Genomic DNA, 14710 nt, shown 5'->3' on the forward strand with positions numbered 1-14710 from the left:
AAAGATTTCTTCCGGAAAAGCAATCATGTGCTGGAATCTGTCTTTTACCACAAATCAGCTATTTGCTAGGCATTGTTACATAAGCAACTGAAGCCTGTGCCAATAACTTAAGCATATTATTGCTGTCATTAGTATATCTGCATATACATATCTGCATAAATGCACATATGTTTTTGTTGTTGTAATTAATAGAATGTGTGATATTTCTCAGACATGTGCATAGTTTTCTTCTTTTTTTTGTGTGTCGTCATTTTTCTTATAATAATCATAACTTTTGAAAATGCAAATGATTCCGAAAAACTGCAGTCATCCATGCCCAAAAAAGCCACAAGCCATCAGTGTTCTTGGCTCACAAATGCACTGCTGTGATTTAAATGATGTTAAATACATGACTGAAGAGCTATGACTGTGGTATGCTGTGCTGTATTCAGATACAGACATTTTACTGACTAATCGGATGCTGCCAATAAATCCACAACCACTAAAATAAAAAGGCTCCTCATTTAATTAGTGTGGAGGCCTCTGTTATTGCCAGACCATTTTACTTCATAGAAGCTTTGTCAAAATGTCACTTCATACTTGTTCAGACAGTAGAATCTGCTGTAAATTCCAGCTATGCCAGCTTGACCAGCTTGAACATTGAGCTGGTCTAGCTGGGTATGAGCTGGTCTACTAGCATGACCAAGCTAGTCATTAAGCTGGTCTAGCTGGGCATGAGCTGGTCAACCTGCTAGTGCTGGTAGCTTGTCTGAACATAGCTTGAGCTGGTCACACCATGTCAAGCTGGGAGCTGATCGGAACTGGTAAACCAGCTACCTGCTGTTCAAAACCAAGCTTGAGCTTTTTTTTTTAAGCATAGAGTACCTTTAGAGCAAACTGCCATGGAGGCTGTGATTACTGTCAATTTTAGACATTCCACCCGCTTAGCAGACTTCCTGAACTAGTGCAGGGAGAAGGTCATTCCCGTCGGCCATTTTGAGAACCGTGCACCGTGTCACAGAGAGCCTGAAGGTGAGTGGAGATGCAGGTATTACAGGTGCAGGACAGGTGCAGCTGTACAGACCTGGACCTGTCTTTATCGGCCTGGATCAATGACATCATTGCAAGTCCCCCCCCCTGCATTCGCCCAAGCTCAAATTGATTCTGATGTTCTTCTTGTCCCTTGTGGCCAAAGCACAATTAAATGTCAAACCGTACATGATTATGCATATTTATCATTTACCGGATAACATTATCAGGCAGATCAGTGCGCTGCAGTGCTCATTTGCGAGTAATGTCACGGCACACTGATAACAAGGAGCACCGGAACATTCCACTTTATAAATCATGTTGTGTTCCTTGTATAACCTGTAATGAACAGACTACCAGTTTAGAGCATGTTATTTATGAGGTAAATCAGCCAGAGTCTTCCAGTTCCAAGGCAAATGTTTCTGTGGGGAACAGCATTTTTTTCTTGGCTGTTTGTAGGGCACCTTGAGGTTTTTAAAACCGATTAAGTTACAGCAAGTGCTAGAATTCAGCTTTAGGTGTTATATATTCTATGAAGGGTTCAAGTTATGTTGGGGAATGCCTTTTGCTGCTTAAAAGGCAAAAATAATGCAAAAATGGCAATAATATTTGTTCAGTATTCTCTGGAAAGAACTCAATAATAATAATAGTAACATTTTGTTCAACCAAACACATCTTTAAAATGTTTTTTCCAGTTCAAAACCAGAGGTACACACTAGTTGGCCACACACTATTGAAGTTAAACCAATTTGGTGGCCGTATAATGGCATCTGAGCCAATGTTTACTTCTCCCAGAATAGCTGAAAGGAGCCTTGTGGCGGTATCCCCGCGCTTAGCACCCCCCCTCCCCCCCATGGACATAACGGCCTCATTGAGAGACGGCTTGTTTCCCCAGACACCTCAGGGCGATCGCACCTGTCACCTGTCAGCAGAGGGAGAGCGTTTCCTGTGCCATGGTAACACCTGGGCCATGTCCATATCAGCACACCTACCTACTATTGTGTATATCTGCCGAGTACACTGGATGAGAAAGTTGCTAATTGTGCAATTCTCTCTAAATGTGCTGTACATTAAAATCCCTGGATGACTTATTTCCACGGTTTTGCTGAGTACAGTTGGGAGCACACTTTTAAGGAAGTAAACAACCCTTTTGGTCCTATGACGCACAAGTACAGTGCATATTTGCAGACATTTTCCTTCAAAACGACACGTGAGCATGGCTGTGCAATAATGGAACATAGTATGGAGGATTTTTTTGCATACTGTGTAAAATAGTGCATTGCTTATTATACAATACATATGTTGTACACAGTTAGGCTGATTTGGACACAGCCCTGCCCTCCCCCTCCCTTGCTCTCGTGGAGTAGGTGAGGGTCCAGGCCCCCCCAGCAGTGATGAGAGTGCGATACGGCAGGGTAATCCTCTGCCCGTAAGAGCTAAGTGCCTGTTCTCCCGCCTCGGATCCACTTATCGCCGCGGATTACGGCACTTCGGCCGGCGTAATTTAATTTCGCTTCACCGTACGGACCCAAAGTACTACCCGGCTCTCACCCACCCCCCCGAAGACGGAGCTACAGAGCTGCCGTGACTCAAACCGGCACGGCGGACATTTCGGCTCTGACCCTGTCCGGTAGCACAATCACAAGACAATTCGTTTAATTAAAGTACATCAGGTACGAATCGGCTTTCAAAAAAGGTTAAACAGTGAGACGTTCCAGGCTTCTGCTGACCTGTCTGAAATACATTTTCCAGGCAGGCCAATACTCTCCTCCATTGTGCACCATTTTATCATGTTGCTTAGCTACTGCAAGTCCCTGCTTTCACAAGCTTTCAACCAAAAGTCAAAATGAGGTCAGTTTTGGTGGAGTAGTTGGCTTTGATACTCATGCACCCCCACCGTACTATAATAGCATATGAAAAATAATGAAAAGGCTAGAATGATTGTTTATATAAAGCCTCAGCTCATAAAAGCTTTACATTTTATAAAATAGGATGCCAAACAAAGCAAGCAGAAACTAACCATACAGTGTTCTGCACAGTGAACAGAATGTGAACGTTTTTAGGTTAGGTTTTAGTCAAAGTGCCTAAAATTGCCTAAAACTGTAGCGTAGCCTCATACTAAAGGCTTCTTCCTGATGAGCTTGAGTGAAAACAAACCAGATGTTCAACAGTGGGCCAATGTAAGATTTGTGTTTGCTGACATGCAACATAGTGTATGTGGATATGGAAATTAAATTGGCTTTCACCAAGGATCATCAAATCACAAGACCTCCTGGTTTTCCACCCTTCCTTTACCTGGGGGTCAGGTGTTAAGACAGGAACACTGTTCAGTTGTTCTTTTCAATTGCCTAGAAAAGAAAACCAGGGCTGGATTTGGATTCAGGGGCCATATTTGATGATCCTTGACCTACTCCATGTATAGATCTACAAAAAACTAGTTGAACAGCAGGAAGACACTGACAACTTTTATGACATTTTGTAAGAGAACTTATGACTCTACATTTTAAAGAAAAGCAGATAATAAAATGTGTCAGTGTCCAGCTCACAGCTTAGGAGGTGGTTCTCCAGATGTCGATGGTCCACCCTGCCCTGTCTGTCCCCCTGGGTGATGTAGCCGCCCTTTCCCAGAATTCACAGCATCTGCTCACTGGACAGAACATTGCAAAAAATAAAAATAAAGTATTTTAACCTTATATTGAGACTTAAAATCTCATTTATTTACAAAAATATTGTTATTGCGGTAAGACTGTTTGACTAATTTCAAGATTTTCCAATGGAATAAGAAAATTTCACATTTAAGGAAACTGCTATTTTCTGCTTGAGAAAAAAAGTTCTTATTACAAGACTTATTACAAAACTCTTTTTAAGATGATCAGTTATTGCAGTGCACAGGCGACCACCAGTTCGGTTGTTATGAACACAAACAGCCAACGGGTGAATCGGTAAAAAACCTTCATGTGACTTTTGTGATCACGAGTCAAGCATGACTGGAGTAGAAACACGCAACTGACAGAAATATGACTGAAAACCAGAAGGCATTGGGCTGTTGAAGCCATCAACAGACACTATACCAGCAATATACAGTAAAGGTCAGAACCATCATGTCAAAAATGATTCATTTATTGGGTGCTCCAATAACAGTGCAGTTTTCCCCCTTAGTTACCCTCATATACCTGTGTGTTTCCTAGGTCTCTGAGTGTCAGTGGTGCTCATATTCCTGTGTGTTTCCCTGGTCTGAGTGTCAGTGGTCCTCATATTCCTGTGTGTTTCCCTGGTCTGAGTGTCAGTGGTCCTCATATTCCTGTGTGTTTCCTAGGTCTCTGAGTGTCAGTGGTGCTCATATTCCTGTGTGTTTCCCTGGTCTGAGTGTCAGTGGTCCTCATATTCCTGTGTGTTTCCCTGGTCTGAGTGTCAGTGGTCCTCATATTCCTGTGTGTTTCCCTGGTCTGAGTGTCAGTGGTCCTCATATTCCTGTGTGTTTCCCTGGTCTGAGTGTCAGTGGTCCTCATATTCCTGTGTGTTTCCCTGGTCTGAGTGTCAGTGGTCCTCATATTCCTGTGTGTTTCCCTGGTCTCAGTGTCAGTGGTCCTCGTATTCCTGTGTGTTTCCCTGGTCTGAGTGTCAGTGGTCCTCATATTCCTGTGTGTTTCCCAGGTCTCTGCTGAGTGTGGACAGCCCCTCTGCAGAAGTCTCCATAGCTCGAGCCAAACTCACCCAGCTCATTGAGATGTGTGCAGACGTCAGGCAGAAACTGCACAGGAATAATACGGTAATCACTGCTAATGCTAATTGGCTCATTTTCTTCTTTACATTACATTACCTTTTTTAAGCAGATTTTTATCCAAAGTTACATAAAAACGTGCATATCAATGTCATTAAAACAAACTACAGAACAGGACAGATAAGCTACAATTCACAAATAATTGTTTCTTCTCTCCATGACTGTGGCAGGCCCCTAATGTGAGTACCACTTTCTGAGCTTCAGATGTTGAGAAGCGACCTTTTTAATTGAACGTATTCACCCGATTAACATTTTCACACCTGAAACATTGAGTGACTGACATCCAATCCATACATAGACTAATGAAATTAAGCACAGAGACACAGAATTTCCCATGAGAACTGACTTAATTTACTTTAACTGTCGGTGCATTTGCTTCACTAGGCAACTGCAGGTCGGTATTGACACCTGTGTGCTGGATTTATCTAACAAGGAGAGAATGAAAGTCACACTTAGACTTTTCATCGTAAGATTTATCTAGAAACACGTGCACAGCACACTAGATTATGACCCTTTGACGATAACAGGCCCCTACAGCAGGCTATTCAAAAACGGCCATCCGTTATTCTCAATTTTTCCATGCTACCGATTATAGTGTAATAGATAACTTGTGAATTGTGCACTGAAGATGGTACACCATGTGTGTCTAATAGAGGGGGAAAACGCTATGGTGTCCTGGTTATGAGTGAATGTGTAAGCCAGCAATCCTTCAAGTCTCGTATGTTTATAATTTTAGGGTCTGGGAACAAAGGCGAACACCACCATTAAATACCACGTATGGATTTCCTGCGAGAGGTAATAGGGTAGCCTTAGCTTGGACATTTCTTGTCTCTTGAATCATAGTCTTCCCATGGTCGGTTATCACACTGAATCTTGCTGTAATAGTTCCCCTTCTTGCTCCGCTGTTAAAACAAGGGCCAGAGATGATGCAACACTTGCGTCCGCTAGATAATAACATGCCACGATGATAGAAGGTCCCGTTAAGTAATAGTCACGGCGTGATTACATGCTTTGTCATTTACTTTCTCAGAAAAAACAATTTTGTATCCCTGTCAGGACAAAGTAATAGGATCATTCCCAGACGTTGCTGTTCGGTCGCCGGATCCCAGTCGCACTGAGGGGAAGCGCTTCAGACACGGGGACAGATCGCACTTCATTTCTCTTTTCCGTTTTACTCCGTTTTACACGCGCACACACACACACACATACACACAGACTTCAGAGAGTAGGACGGATCGGTGTGAATCTCCTGGGAAAATCTGCATGAGATTCCACAGAGGAAATCGGCAGGGCTGGATGGAAATGTGATTCTGCGTTGGGAACCATGAACCATTTTCTGAAGCAGAACTGATTTTATTTGACCTCCTCTTTTGCTTCACTCAGGCTAGCATTTAGCATTAGCAGCCCTAGCTCCTGTTCTTTCTGCCACAGTGCAAGAGAGGGTACATGAAACGCCTTCCTTATGATCATTTTAATTTCCTGCCGTCTAATATGGAGATAAACCTCTGATGACCCCTGAGTGTAGATTAGATTCTCTGAAGGGGGGTGGGGACTGACACTAATTTAATAAGGTTATTAATTAACAGCCAGACACAGCTAGCTTCCTTATGGGGAAACTCGGATCACAGATGCCGTTCGGTCAAACAAACACCATTCCGAGTACATAAAAGATGATGATTAGTCGTAAAAGGGCTATTACATGGTTTTAAAATTGCTGTAAAACAAAATGGCCGCCGAGGGTACATGAGGTTGGCTAAAAATAGTATCAATGAAGAATATATTGAAGGATATATTACCAATAGTCATGTCAATTTCTTTGTTGTTTTATGCATTGAACAACATTACCCATAACAAAAATGCTGCAAATTGCACAGCCCTTCCCCCCATTTTAATAGCTGTGCTTGTGGTGCCCATCTTTATTCAAGTACCAGAGCCCATCAGACATGGGGGGCACTTCAGCCCCCCCCCAGCAGTGTCTGTGTGTTACCCCTCCCTCAGTTCCCCTCCGCATTACCTGGCGCATTTGTAGTGTTTATTCCGTGATGCCCCGTCCACCCTTCCTGATTTCATAATCATTTGCGCCGGTTTATGCGGGACAGGTTGAGACCGGTGCTCAGAGAGGGGGCACGTAATGTCTGTAATTGATGTAATTACATAAACCATCTGCGGCGCTTCAGAAGGGCCGGCCGTAACCATGGCTCCCAGGCGAACGGCGCGAGACGCAGACAGGTTCAAGTGACGGCGGAGAGGGCTCGCCAAACGCAAGTGCGTCTCAAGCGTCCGAAAACAGCGCTTTATTCCCCTCACCCGTGGGCCCTCGTTCAGCCACGGGAGCGACCTCCACTCATTGTTTCACCACTGACACTAATTACAAAATCACCCCCTCTTAACTGAACCGCCGCCTCTCTCCGAACAACACAGTGCGATATGGTTTCGGCTTACCCGATTATAAAACTGACATCCTCGCAATGAAATTACAGAGATTGTGTTCTCATCTCTTACATGTTTTATTATTTGGTGAATGTAATTAAATTGGAATCAAAGCTTGCCACTTCAGTATGTGATGTTATCCATTACAGTAAGTCTTATTACTGTTATTTACTGTTATATATACTGTGTTCTTATACATTACAATTAGGGATACAGTTTAAGATTTTTGTAAATGCCATGGAGAGGTGGTACATCGAAGAAATGTACTCGATGCAGTAAGTTGCTGAAATGCTTTCGTGCATGACGTAGTTTGGAAGTTTCTAGAATTGTATTTGGGAAATTAACTGAATGCAACCATTTGAACAGTTGAACCCTGTCTAGTTTTACTCAGTAGAGTGCTGTGTGTGTGTGTGTGTATAAAAATAAGTCTTTCTTGTGAGTAGCAATCCACACATTTTGACCAGAGATAATGTTGTGCAGTTGGGCCAAGTGTCATGTGGCTAGCTACATTTTTCCAAATTGTTTTCATCTGGACCGTCAGGATCAGAAATGGGAATGAACTGCGTGATGTTGCTTTGTGTCCTCTCCACACACACATCCTGTCTGGTGCCTGGGTCACTCCCATGATCCTTTGCAGCTTTGCCCCCTGAGTGCAGCAGATGTACTGTGTTTGAACACATGACTAAGTAACATGGAATCAGAGTCAAAGCATTAAAAAACAACTTATGATCGATGCTTTAATACATTTAAGCAGTTTTTAGTGCTTGCAAACATGTTGTTTACCAAGGTCTGAACCATTTTCTGGCCATTTATAGTGAGTTCCATTTCATTATTGTCCTGCTTGGAATTGTCTGCTCATATTCTGAATTTCTGAGATTTCACGGCCTTCTTGGGATCACAGGATCCCTGGCCTCTGTGAGAAAAACAGACACAGCTCCGCTTGTGATTATCGTACGCTGCGTGCACTACCAAATCCATCTGTAAAGTGCTATAGTGGAGGAAAATTAGTTTTTATTCATGTGAATCAATGTTTCCATACATCAGTAGACATACTCTACTGCGTACACACACTTCACACACTTTCTCTCATGCACAATTTAAAGGAAAAATTGTAAACGCAAGCACAACAAATATGAAAACATTACATAATTTTTTCTATTTTTTAATAATACAGGACATTATTTTCTTCTGACAAGAAATCTCACAGGACTGAGATTTGACATTAAGCTGACATACGTTCAGTTTAATCAATTCCTGTGCAAATTCGATGATTCAATGTTCAGGCAAATCTGTTTAAATTATGTTCTCTAGTCGTCCACTAGGGGCGCGCTGCGATTGGGACAGTTTACACCCTCTGTAGGTTCACTGTAACTGTTTGTACTATGTACTGAGCCTCTTTCCACAACATGTGGTCTTTGTTTTCATGGCGTATTAAAGATGGTCTGTCTCTATTTATTGCACTTCAGAATCTCAAAACAGTAATCCATCATTGCCTAAAACTGTCTGTGAAACACATGCAGGCCTGGGTTTCTCAAAGTGTGCTTCTCCAGTAAAGCCTGTGTTTGTGTGTATGAGTGTGTATGCGTGTGCATACGTGCGTGTGTGCGCGGTATGAAACGTATCTCTCCTTCATGGAACCAATCTGGTTTTGATCAGTGTGGCTGTGATCTAATTCTACCATCTGTGAATACAGAATCCAACTACTGCGAGTAATACGGATAATCCAGCCACGGCAAGAACAAAATAAGATTATCTGGACATTTTCATACAGATACCCTGTTCGTCTGTGACACTAAGCTAGTTTGATGTAAAACAGGTGTCACGTAAGTATGAGCCAACAGGCTGATTACTGGGTGCTCTGATGACATAATATTCACCCTGATTTACGTAGAACAAGCTACATATTAGGGTCGTACACCACAGCCTGTTTCCAGTGGATTACTGTGAGTTTCAGGACAAGCCTAGCCGTTTGTTCAGAGGTAGCACCAGGGTAGACGCCGCTCTGCGATTCTCTGGGCTCCCAGGCTGCAGTGGTTTGGTATGGCCTGGTCACAGCCCTTATTTGGGCTTATGAGGCCAGCTCCAGGGCTGTGGCTGAGACTCCCCATCTCTGCCCGTCTGGTTTCCATCAGATTAATGTTATGGCTTGTTAAAGTCACACACTGCGTCAAAAAGACCGCAGATTCGTATCGGGACCCGAAAGGAGGGTAGTTTTTCAAGTGATAAAAGAGGGCTGTGATCCATTAATAAGGACGCGTGTGTGACATTACTAATGCCCTTCGTCAGAGCTGAGCCACACACTCAGTGGGGTTATTACATGGGGAAGCTGTAAGGGTGTAATATGACAGGGTATATAATATGATGGGGGTGTAATATGACAGAGGCTGTATATCTATCACATGTCATTAATAAGGACATGTGTGTGACATTACTAATGTCCTCCATCAGAGCTGGGCCTCACACTCAGTGTTATTACATGGGGAAGATGGAAGGGTGTAATATAACGGGGTGTAATATGACAGGGTTTAATATGGCGGGGGGTATATGCCACGTGTTCAGGTGTTGTACATGTTATGCCTGTTTTACGCTGTTCAGAGCTACATTTATTTGGAATAATGGCCTTTTTTCAGTCCACCCACCAGTACACCATTTTGTTTATGTCGAGTAATATCTTTAAGAAGGCTTTTATTGTTAATTATGCATGGGCCCTCAAAGAACATTAGCGCATTGGATTTTCTGGGGTGGTGGGGACCAATGTAAGATATTTTCATGGGGCCCAATATACCTTGTGGCGCCCCTGCTTATGCAACTCATGAAGTTGTTCATTTTTTTATAGCTCACTGGGAAATGGTCAGACAGTTTGTGCTGGCAGTCACAAACAAGAAAAAATTTGTTTTAGGTCTGAAAACCCAAACCCTTACATTATGTTTGTAACAAATTTAATGTTCTCTGCTTTAGGTACAGCTCTAAGTGCTCACTATTTTTAAAAGCCCAACCAAAGTAAAAAAATGTCAAATGGAAGTGTAGGAAATGGAAGCTTGTGAAAACAGTGCCCCTGGAGTTAATGGCTGTGCGTTTAAAAGCCGTCCGTAAGGAGGAGAGACGTGTGAAGGAAGCTTTTAGACGCTCGGCGCTTTCCCCACATGGAGTCAGGACCGCTCTCATCTGATGTGGTCGCCGGCCTCAGAAACTGCACCTCCGCGCAGCGCTAATGGCGGTACCGCGAAGCCTGACGTGGCCCGCGCGGAATCCGCTCCTCGTTCGGGGCCAGATATTCGCCCTTTGTTACGGCGATAAACCCACAGAGCAGCCTGTGGGGATCCGTCTGCAGCTGTCTCCTAATAACTCTGTGTGCCGGGAATAAAGGGAGCTCATTCTTACGAATACAGAAATCATTCAGCTCAAGACAAAAGAAAAACGGAGAAGGGTTTCATGGCCCCGTTTGCCTGTAGGGTCTGAAAGTTAGGAATCTGGGATGTTCCCGTCCTACGTAAATGCCCCCCCCCCCCCCCCGTCCGGCCCAATTAGACCTCCCCCCCTTCCTAATTGTGCGGGCGGTTGGTGTTTACATACGGGAGAGAGGAGAGCGCTTCAAAGCCCGGGATGTGTGAGTGGCCCATGCGCTCCAGCGAGTCCGTTTACCCAGGGCTAATTTCTGCCACTGCCCTCGTACGGCTCCGCCGGGGGGGTGAGAGGTCAGGGGTTAACGGAGGGGTCGGGGGAATGTGTGCGCCTGAGGACAGCAGATAGCGCGGGAGGGGGGAGGGGGGAGGGGGGGAGATGTCTCGTGATAAGACTAGGGGAGGGGTGGGTTTTGAGGGCTGTGGGATGTAATTGGCGTGAGTAACCGCCGGTGCGTCAGGAAGCGTTGGGTCGGAGATGCTGCTCTTGAACCTGAGCAGACCCCGGCCCAGAATGCCCTGCTGCTCAGCCTGCGCTCCTGCACTCGCGGATCAGCGTAATTACCGCTCTCAGCCCAGCGGCTTATTGGTTTAGGGAATGTCAGACGCGTTTATCAAACCCAATTTGTTCCTCCCTGGCCTGAGGTCACCCCCCCCCCCCCACCCCCCCATCACACTCCTCCTCGCCTGCTCTTACAGGAACATCAGTATAGCTGGACAGCCATCTCTCTCGCTCTCTCTCTCTCTCTCTCTCTGCTGTCTGTTTTCCTCATCTCTCATTCCTGTTTGCTCAGAAAACAGTAGTACATTTCAGGAGGTTGTTAAGAAACAGCATACACTATGTCGGTAACTTAGTCAAAACTGAGTGGTATATGTCGGTAGGTCAGTTAATAAGTCCGGTATGCTATGTTGTTGGATTTAATTATTTTCTATTAACATACAAAGCTAATTGTGACCCTTATGATGGTTTGTCTCAGTGTGTTTAAAGTTAATTCAATTGACACTTGCTTGTAATATCTGATCTGTCAGCCAGTATTTTATGAATCCAGTGTATTTATGCTTTTTTTGCACAGTGAAATAGGTTTACCACATGCTGCACAGCTGTGTGTGCATTCTCTGTGTGGTGTCAGGCTCTTGCATCATCTCTCATCATGTCTCAGGTGTGTGAGGGTCTTTTGGGGCAACCATTTTGCCACCTGGTGCTAGTCACTTTAATGGCACAGTGCGCGTGGCTGAACCTCATTTGCTTGAAGCCCCTTACATGTGACTAATGCAGAAAGAACATTTTCTGCACAGATCCTATTTGTGTGTTCCCCAGAGACTGCCTCCTCTGATTTGTGTTGGAGCAGTAATGGTGTTTAGGCCAGCAGAGCGCTGTTGTAACCTATGATGTGCAGTGGATGTCACTGGCCGCAGCGATATTTAGTTTACACTCTGGAGACTGGGGTGCGTTTATACTTTTTGCTAAGGACAACGTCCACGGTCTACATCGACAACAATAGAATGTTCATGAACGTTGCGATGTCTGTCGAGTGACACTCTATCATATCATCTAGAGTCAGAGTATTATACTATTATCAGAGTATTACAGTATTTTCAGACTATTACAGTATTACCAGAGTAATACAGTATTAGCAGAGTGTTATTGTCAGTGGGAGATGCTGCTCTCACTCTCTTATAGAGCTGTGTGGCCTGGGGACATGAGCACTGGCCCATTGGTGAGGAGAGGCTACAGCAGAGGCAGAGACATACACACACACACATACACAGACACGCACACGCACACGCACACAGACACGCACACACACACATACACACACAGACATGCACAGACACACACACACGCACACAGACACACACAGACAGACACACCACACACACACACACACAGACATGCACAGACACACACACACAGACACACAGACATACACACACACACACATACACACACAGACATGCACAGACACACACACACACACAGACACGCACACACACACAGACACGCACACAGACACACACAGACAGACACACCACACACACACACACACACACATGCGCAGACACACACACACAGACACACAGACATACACGGACACACACACACACACACACACACAGACATGCACAGACACACACACACACACACACACACACAGACACACACAGACACACACACACACACACACACACCCAGATACAGATACACAAACACGCAGACACCCGCAGACACACGCAGACACACACACAGACACACACACACACTCACACAGATACACACACTCAGTTTCAGCCTCAGTGCTACTGGCATCCCCGTGACGGGGGAGGGATGGCTGGCAGCTCCATACTGGGGAGAGAGAAAGAGGTGAAAAATCTGCCAATAATAATAATTAAAATGAGGAAAGGTCCAAATGTCTGCTTTTCATTCATGTATATGAATGTGTCCTGTTCTTCATCTTGCCCAATGTGAAATGGATGCGATCTCAGATCTGTTTTGGGTTTTGCTAATGAAATGTTTTGCTGAAAAGTGAACCGTGCTTTTGGGTTCTCCCAAGGACCCATCAGCAGACCGGTAGCTTTGAAGTGGGGACCACACCACAGCGAGTTTGACTCTGGCACAGAGACGGGCTGCTCAGTTTTACAGCCGTGTTTGACTCTGGCAGAAAGGTGGACACAGTCAGTTGTATAGTTTCTGCATTAACTCTATTCTGCAGGACACTTTTTAGGCTTTGGGTTCTGATCTAAGTTTCCAGCTGGATTCTGCGCATTGACAGGCAGGGATGGTAAATAAACGGGTGATCTCTCCTCTCTCATGTCTCGATGGAAAGTAGTAGAACTAGGCACAGTTGTAGTCCCTGATCTTGAGCCAAATCTATGTTTATCATGTTCTGAAACTTTAGGAATTGAGACAACAACTGCACATGAAGGAAATCTCTGTCTGAAGTGAATGCAGTTGGAGGCAGGGATAAAGAGCTTTCATTGTATGATGATGTTATGAGTCTGGTGCAATTTCGCCCTTATTGTGTCAAGTTAACATGGGCACAGTCGGCTTTGACCTAGTGAGACTTTAAGAGAAATTATATATGCAGGTTTGATATAGTTTCCGGTTGGATTCTGCAGATTGACAGATTAGTGATGTTAAATGAATGAGGTGAATTCTCCTGTGTCTGGTTGGAAAGAAAAGAAGAAGAACATTATTGCCCACTATCCCAGTAAGTCAAATACATGTATGCTAAGATAATAGGATTTGTCCATCCATTCATCAGGAATGAAATAGCCTACCCATTAAACTGGCTTTACCAATGTATGGAAAAGCCATTCATTACCATGTAAGCTACTTATTGCTAGCTAGCTTAACATAACTTCAGTGTTAACCTCTGTAAATGGTTTCCACTGCTTGCAAACCTTTGTGCAAAATTTTGGAATTGCATATTATTTGTACATTGGCATTTACAATTGTTTTTTTATGCAACATTGGAAGGTAAGAGTAAATGAAAATATTCAGTGATATTTCAAGCTACAAATCTACCACAAATGACTAATGAGAACGAACACTAAAAGAAAATTCAGTGTTCTTCAGTTTAACATTGATAAAAGACTTTCAGATTTACGCAATACCGGGAAATCAAAGAAAGAATAAGGACTGTTAGAGAAGGTGGTTTCCCCCCCGCTCTTAAAGCTTCATTATTTCTGGATTCCTGTGTCATTTTGAAAGGCTGTGTTCTAAAGCTTCCTCTGCTTGGCCCGGTGCCTGCAGTGCTGTGTGAGGGCTTATGGAGGCAGGCTGCTGGATTTCTGCGCTGTGTTCTCATCGCGTTGCTCTATGAAGAGTAAATCTTCACTGCTCAGGAGCTTTTTTTCCCTGGCCAGGAAAAGGGCGAGATATGAACACAGCAGATGTCCTCAACCTTTCCGCCTTATGAAGCTCACTGTTCACTTGTCAAAACAAGAACCGGGTCTCCTAAATAAACTTCAAGGAATGGTTCTCTTTTTAGGCGTCCTACATTTTTATCATAAATCCTCATCCCTTCAATATCACAAACTCTTTCAGGTTTCTCCTGTAGCTGATGTTATTTGTAGGCCAATACAATTC

The 14710-nt window shown here is 44.1% G+C and overlaps 1 protein-coding gene across 2 annotated transcripts in view; it reads left to right on the forward strand.

The window, feature by feature from the left end:
- The window catches only part of LOC133140749 (mediator of RNA polymerase II transcription subunit 15-like), a 70752-nt gene that overhangs the window by 16641 nt on the left and 39401 nt on the right, over positions 1 to 14710 (forward strand). For both annotated transcript variants that reach the window (XM_061260919.1, XM_061260921.1), the window contains one exon: positions 4663 to 4777. In XM_061260919.1, the coding sequence (XP_061116903.1) occupies positions 4663 to 4777 (115 nt within the window). The remainder of the gene's footprint in view (positions 1 to 4662; positions 4778 to 14710) is intronic.

Source organism: Conger conger, chromosome 11 (assembly GCF_963514075.1).
Source record: "Conger conger chromosome 11, fConCon1.1, whole genome shotgun sequence".
NCBI classification, from domain to species: Eukaryota; Metazoa; Chordata; class Actinopteri; order Anguilliformes; family Congridae; genus Conger; species Conger conger.